The 6,013-nt window shown below is 37.6% G+C and overlaps 1 protein-coding gene across 6 annotated transcripts in view; it reads left to right on the forward strand.

The window, feature by feature from the left end:
* Window positions 1-5,525, forward strand: part of SUSD4 (sushi domain containing 4) — a 253,131-nt gene extending 247,606 nt beyond the window's left edge. For 5 of the 6 annotated variants that reach the window (XM_031967069.1, XM_031967070.1, XM_031967067.1 and 2 more), the window contains 2 exons: window positions 744-951; window positions 4,497-5,525. In XM_031967069.1, the coding sequence (XP_031822929.1) occupies window positions 744-928 (185 nt within the window). In that variant the 3' untranslated portion in view covers window positions 929-951; window positions 4,497-5,525. The remainder of the gene's footprint in view (window positions 1-743; window positions 952-4,496) is intronic. The other variant, XM_031967072.1, reaches the window with a different exon arrangement.
* The last annotated feature ends 488 nt before the right edge of the window (window positions 5,526-6,013 follow it).

Below are 6,013 nucleotides of genomic sequence, written 5' to 3' on the forward strand. Positions count from 1 at the left end.
TTTTCTCTGTAGTATAAGTCAGTCTTACTGAATTCAACCCATCTCAAAAAAAAAAAAAAAAAAACCCACCATTTTTTCCTTGCATAGCCTATCCTTCCCCAAAGTGTATTACCCCAAATTAGGTTACTTCCCACTCACTCAGCACAAATTGCTTCTCTCTGAGTACAGTGGAAAGACTAATTATGATGATGAATGATTCTCATCACCTCACAAATAAGGCAATTAGCTAAGTTTTCACGAGCTATGAAAGACCACCAAATAGTTCCAGGCAGAAGGTTTGGAGTTGGGACTATTCAGTCTTTGTGTAAAAATCCTAGATTATCATATTTTTTTTATTTCTAAAAACTTCATTATAATGTTGTTTGGGAAAAGAATAGTATGCCTTTGTGTCACAGGAGAGGAAAACACAGTAGTATATTATGAATATATAATGGGCATGTATCTATTATATTTCTGTGGAAAAGGGGTAGCAACAGGGACTGGACCTGTGATTGCATTGGTTTAGGGATGTCCCAAAGTTCCGTGTCTGGTGCAGTGGATTACTCAGAGCCTAAGGGTTCAAATGAGCAATCCTTTTAATAAAGATATGTTTGAATATCCCTTCCCTTAGGTACAATCATTTTCCAAGGCAATCAAAATGAAGTTCAAGAAGATAAAGGCAGATAAAAGCCAAGAGGTTCCTTGGGGTCTCAGTGCTCTCGCCAACATTCTAAAAACTGCTTTCATATTCTTCTTGCCCATAGGGCCCACAGCTGGGTCCCAGATCAACCCACTTGGGGCAAAGTTAACTCCAACTGCCCCACGTCCTCGCCATAGCTTCTTTGCTCACGACAGTTCCAGCTGGCAATGTGGGAATGTGGGGTGTTTAATTCATGCCTCTCCCCAGTTCCACCGGTATCCTGGCGGACCACAAGGGAGCTCCCAGTGAGAAAACTTCCCCTACCAATGCAGGTCAGCACCTTCTCTGAAACTTATAGCCTTAGAGAGTTGCCCAGGGTCATAGGGCCAATATGTGTCAACTATGGGAACCCAGATCTTCCAGGCTGGCTCACTACCCACTAGACTCAACTGTGTCTCTCGTGAAGCTGTTTTACATTCATAGAATATGAAGAACAATTTAAAGCCATATATACTCATGCCATGGTTAATAGTAAAAGCAAAGCAACATAATGAATATATTCACAGAATTTTCTAATTTTAGAGCTGAAAAGAATATTAGGAACCATCTAGTCCAATTCTTATAGAATGATAGATGTAGAGCTGGGTAGCATCATCTAATTCAGTGGGTCAAACAACTAGAAAAAGATCTCTGCCTTATATTGACTTAGAAAACTATAAATTAACATTGTCTCTGTTATATTTTATTTTAATTATTTTATTAAATGTCTTAGTGGGTAGCTAAGTGCCTCAAAAAACAAATAAACACAAATGGAGAATTTTGCTACCAGGGTCAACTATGAGTTTGACACTTCTGATCTAATCTAACCTCTTTATTTTGTAGATGATACAGTTGATAACTAAGAAATTACGTGACTTGCTGAGGTCACATAGCAAATTTTATGATATAGATGGGAGTAGAACTCTGGTCTCTCAACTCTGGGCCCCTTGATTTTTTTCCACTGCACTGTATTGAATAATCATCCATCAAATATTATTTGCTTATTTTAAGCTGTCTTTCCATGCCTCACTAAAGTCCTATTCTGATGCTTTATGATGATGTGACTGTAAACCTAGACAATCAAAAACTCTGGCAGGTCATAATAAGCTAGGAAGGCTTCTGTAGTGGATAAAGCCAAGTTTAATGAAGTACATCACCAGGAGGCTGGCTACTAGGTAACTAGTTCACTTATTTATTTATTTTTGGTTGCAGAAAAATGTCAGGAAAATCTGATCTCTGTTGCTCAAGGGAACACTCGTATCAATGAAATTTTAGATATTTAAAATAATAGGTCCTCTCAAAATGAAATCAACAGTTGTTAAGTCAATCAGTTAACCCATATTTAGTAAACCAATGAAAATGGATCTCCATTTTCCAAGTATGTTTGAATTATATTTCCTAGCAAGGAACCGAGCCAACACTTTTTATGGGCTGCCATATGCTATCAAAACATAGGTAATAAAGCCAACAGGTGATTACTCTTCACAATAGAAAAATAAACAGAGCTTCAATTTATAACATAAATAATCAATTGTCACCTCTATTGGACCTGATCTGCTCCTTGTAAACAAGGCCAACCAGATAAAGTTATATCACAATAGATATATTTTCCTAGTTTAACAAGACTGGGGATGGAGAAAGAAGTAAATAACCAGGATGTGGAAAAGGAAGGGACAGGGAAAAAATGTCTGTCAATATCTGGGGAAGGAAGAAGCACAAATAGAAAAGGTATACAATATTTGCTTATAACTTTTGGAAAAGTTACCTTACCTGCTTCTTATACTTCTAAATGAGTGGGGAAAGAACTGTACCATATGGAATCCTAGATTTAAAGGGTGGTAGAGACTTTAGAGGTAATATTATCCAACCTCCCTCCTCCTAATTTACAGATATAGAAGATGAGATCACGTGAATTATCCAAGGTCACATAGCTAATCAATAGCTTAGCTAAGACCTGAAATGAGGTCCTCTCACTCAAAATTCAGGGGGCTTCTTACTGTACCACAATACCTTTCAGTTCTTCAGGGATCATTAATTCATCCCCTCAAACAGTACAGATTCCATGCCTGCAAATAAATAATTCAAGAAACATTGAGTAATGACCTAAAATGTGCAACATATTGGGCTAAGTACTAAGGTTAGAAAGACATCAAAATTAAATAGTCCCTGCCCTCAACAAGCTTACATTCTATTGGCCCCACAGAATTTATAGAGTTGAGTAAATAAAATAATTTGAGGAAGGAAATGGGAGAATAAGGGATGCTTCCCAGTAGGAGGTGATTTAGATGAGTTTTCAAGGATTCTATTAGGAAGAGACTCTAATTAGGGAGAGGGGAAAATTATACAAAACATAGAATCAAGAGATTGAATGACAAATTCAGGAATACCAACAAGGCCACTTGGTTAAAATGTGGAATGTGTAAAGGGAAATAATGTAAAATAAATCTAGAAAAGCAGACTGGAGCCAGATTGCCATTATCTTAGTAGATTGGCCAAATAATTTGTTCTGCCATGGTCAGACCTTGATAGTTTTCCTCTTCAAAATCACATTAGCCTAGTCCTCAGAAGAAAAACATGGAGTTTGTGGGCTCATTCGTCCACTGGGCCTGTATTCGGACCTTCTAGTTTGATGGATATTGTTGGGATGGCCTTTAAGAGCATAGAGTGACTTCCATACCTCAATAAAGCATCAGAGTAGGGCTTAAGTAGAAATTGAGAGGGCCTTTTTCTTTTCCTTTCTTTGTAAAGGAGGTCTAGATCTATGATGTCATGGTTTAAGGGACATTTCAGCATGAAATATCCCTCCACTGGTGCAGATAAATGACTTTTCCACAATTTAAAGCTTTAGAGAGTTGCCCAGGATACTCAGAAGTTGAGTATCTTACCCATGGCCATGTGAATAGTGTGTGTCAGAGGTAGCAGGTGAACCTGGGTCCTTCTGACCCTAAGATAAGCCTGCCAGTCACTAAACTCCACTGTCTCTCTAAGAGAAGGGGGAGGGTTATTATTCTTATAAAAACCTCTTTTACTCTTATCTTCTTCTTATGAATGATTTGACATCATAAGATATAACACTCTATTCTACAGATCAAGGTAATTGAATAAAGTGGCTTATCCAAAGTCACCTTGCTGAATAAGCCAAGAGACTTGATTGGCAGACCTCTCTCCCACTAATATCTTCAGATGGCATTCTTGGTGGATAGATATTTTGAATAAAATATCCTCAAGCTAGGAATCTTTCAGTTCAGTTGATTACTTGGGCAGATGGCAAAATGTAATGAATTTTTCAGATGAATGAACAACTTGAAAGGTAACAATTGTTTCTCTGAGTAGAAGAAACTTGAGTGTTCCTTTTCAGCTCTAAAATTCCATGATAGGGTTGGTCGAGATCAAGGGTTCTTAGCTGTCTTTATATGGGGTTCCCCCTCTGACTGTTAAGGTCTACAGACCCCTTGTTAAAATAATGTTGTTAAACTCGTAAAACAAAATGTTTAGGATTGTAAAGAAAACAACTTATATTGAAATACAATTTAAAAAAATACTTTTCTATCCAATTTCATGAATCCTCTGGAATTTTTCCATAGACCCTTTAGGGATCCATGGACCTTAAGTTAAGAATCCCCGGTTTAGTCAGATACACATTAACATAATATATCATTTGTGGTAAAAAAAAAAAAAAATGACAATAAGGGAGAAGGGAGGAAGGGGATTCCAATATCCATTGTCACTAAAATTCATCTTAAATAATTGATGTTTTAGTGGTTTTAATAATTGCTGATTCATCGTGCCATTTTTAACTGCACTACTCTGTATGTTTTGTTTTGTTTTGTTTTTGCAGAAATCCCACTGATGGAAGAAGACCCTTAGCCTGATGAAAATGTTTCTTATTCAATTGCATCTTTGGGAGAGGAAACCATGCACTCTAGAGGGTGGGAGTGTGAATGAAGAGATTTGGGGGATGGGGAGAGGTCTTTGTTTTTCCTATTTATCCTCAAGGCAACAGCACCTGACTTTGTGCACCAAGGATACCGCAGGTGGTTCTTTCACATGAGACTTGGGGATTTTGCCAATGCCAATAGTTCAAGCTCGGAAGGGGGAACCCTTGCAAATTCTTGGATTAAGATAACCGATATATCTCCATGTTGAGGGAAGTTGAACAATTCCACACAAATCCTATTGAATTACACATCCCATTGAGTTATTGTTATGAGTAATACCTGCCTCCTCTGAAAGCATGTCATACTGTGTAAATTTGCTTCTAAAACCTGCTTTGTACAATCTCTGGATTCCAGTTTAGGCTGAATCAGTCTAAAGAAAAAGAAGCTGTGTTGGGCTACTGAACGTGGAACTGATCCCTTTCCACATTCAGAAAGAAATGGGTTTCCAAAGGGACTATCTTTCCTTGGTTCTTGGAAAGTTTTCTTCACTGTGGATAATATCTGTCCCAAATAAGGCTGAAGACAAAAGATATTTGGTAATTTGGATGTGGCAAATTAATAACCAGCCACCCCAAACTCTTAAAAGAAAGACTCACAGCTAGACTCAGTTCTCTGGAGATTTCTTTATTCTGTAGGTGAAGTAGGCCTTCTGTCCTATAGACCATCCAAGGTGAAGTGTTGGTATTTATATTTATGGACCACTAATATGAATCCATTGCATTTGTTAAACCCTGTTATTTTCCAAATGGCCAAAAAAAGTATTAGAATACCAGTCTCATGATGGAGGAAGTATTCAAAAGGATGCTTTGTTGCAACATTTTTTAAAGAAAAAAAAATACCCTTTACTTGTTGTTTGTTTGTATTTCTGCGAGTCACTACATTATTTCCTGATGAACATCACATTACTTAATAATTTGTAATTCCCATTGCCTCACCTGTCAGCGCCTCATTTCCTGAAACAGGAATGATCTAAAGAGAAGGAAGAAAGTTCCTGAGTTGAAGGGCATTTTTCTTAATACATGTATACAAAATGATGACCTGCAAATCCATCCCAGAGCAAAATGTTGGAATTTTCTGGTTTTCGGCAAAACACCTGCAAGATGGTCTGCTTGGCCCTGTATTGCTGCTCTGGGGAGCCTCCATTCTTGAAGCTGGAGATGCCTGCCATTGTACTAATCCTGTTTTAAAAATAAGGAGTGATAAAAACAAGATCTATGAGCTCTACAGTATCTCATCAAGTACAGGATGATGGGGAATAGGGGAAGAGAGTGAGGGGATGGGGCTGATTTCTTTTTCTCTTCTGAGTTCCAGACAAATTAAAACTGAAGTCCAATCCCTGAAGGAACTGCTTCAGTGGAGCAAAGATAGCAAGAAATTTTGACAAAATCCTAGAGTTTTATTAAGTAGTCTGATTAAA

This window comes from Sarcophilus harrisii, chromosome 4, assembly GCF_902635505.1.
Source record: "Sarcophilus harrisii chromosome 4, mSarHar1.11, whole genome shotgun sequence".
In the NCBI taxonomy this organism is placed as follows: domain Eukaryota; kingdom Metazoa; phylum Chordata; class Mammalia; order Dasyuromorphia; family Dasyuridae; genus Sarcophilus; species Sarcophilus harrisii.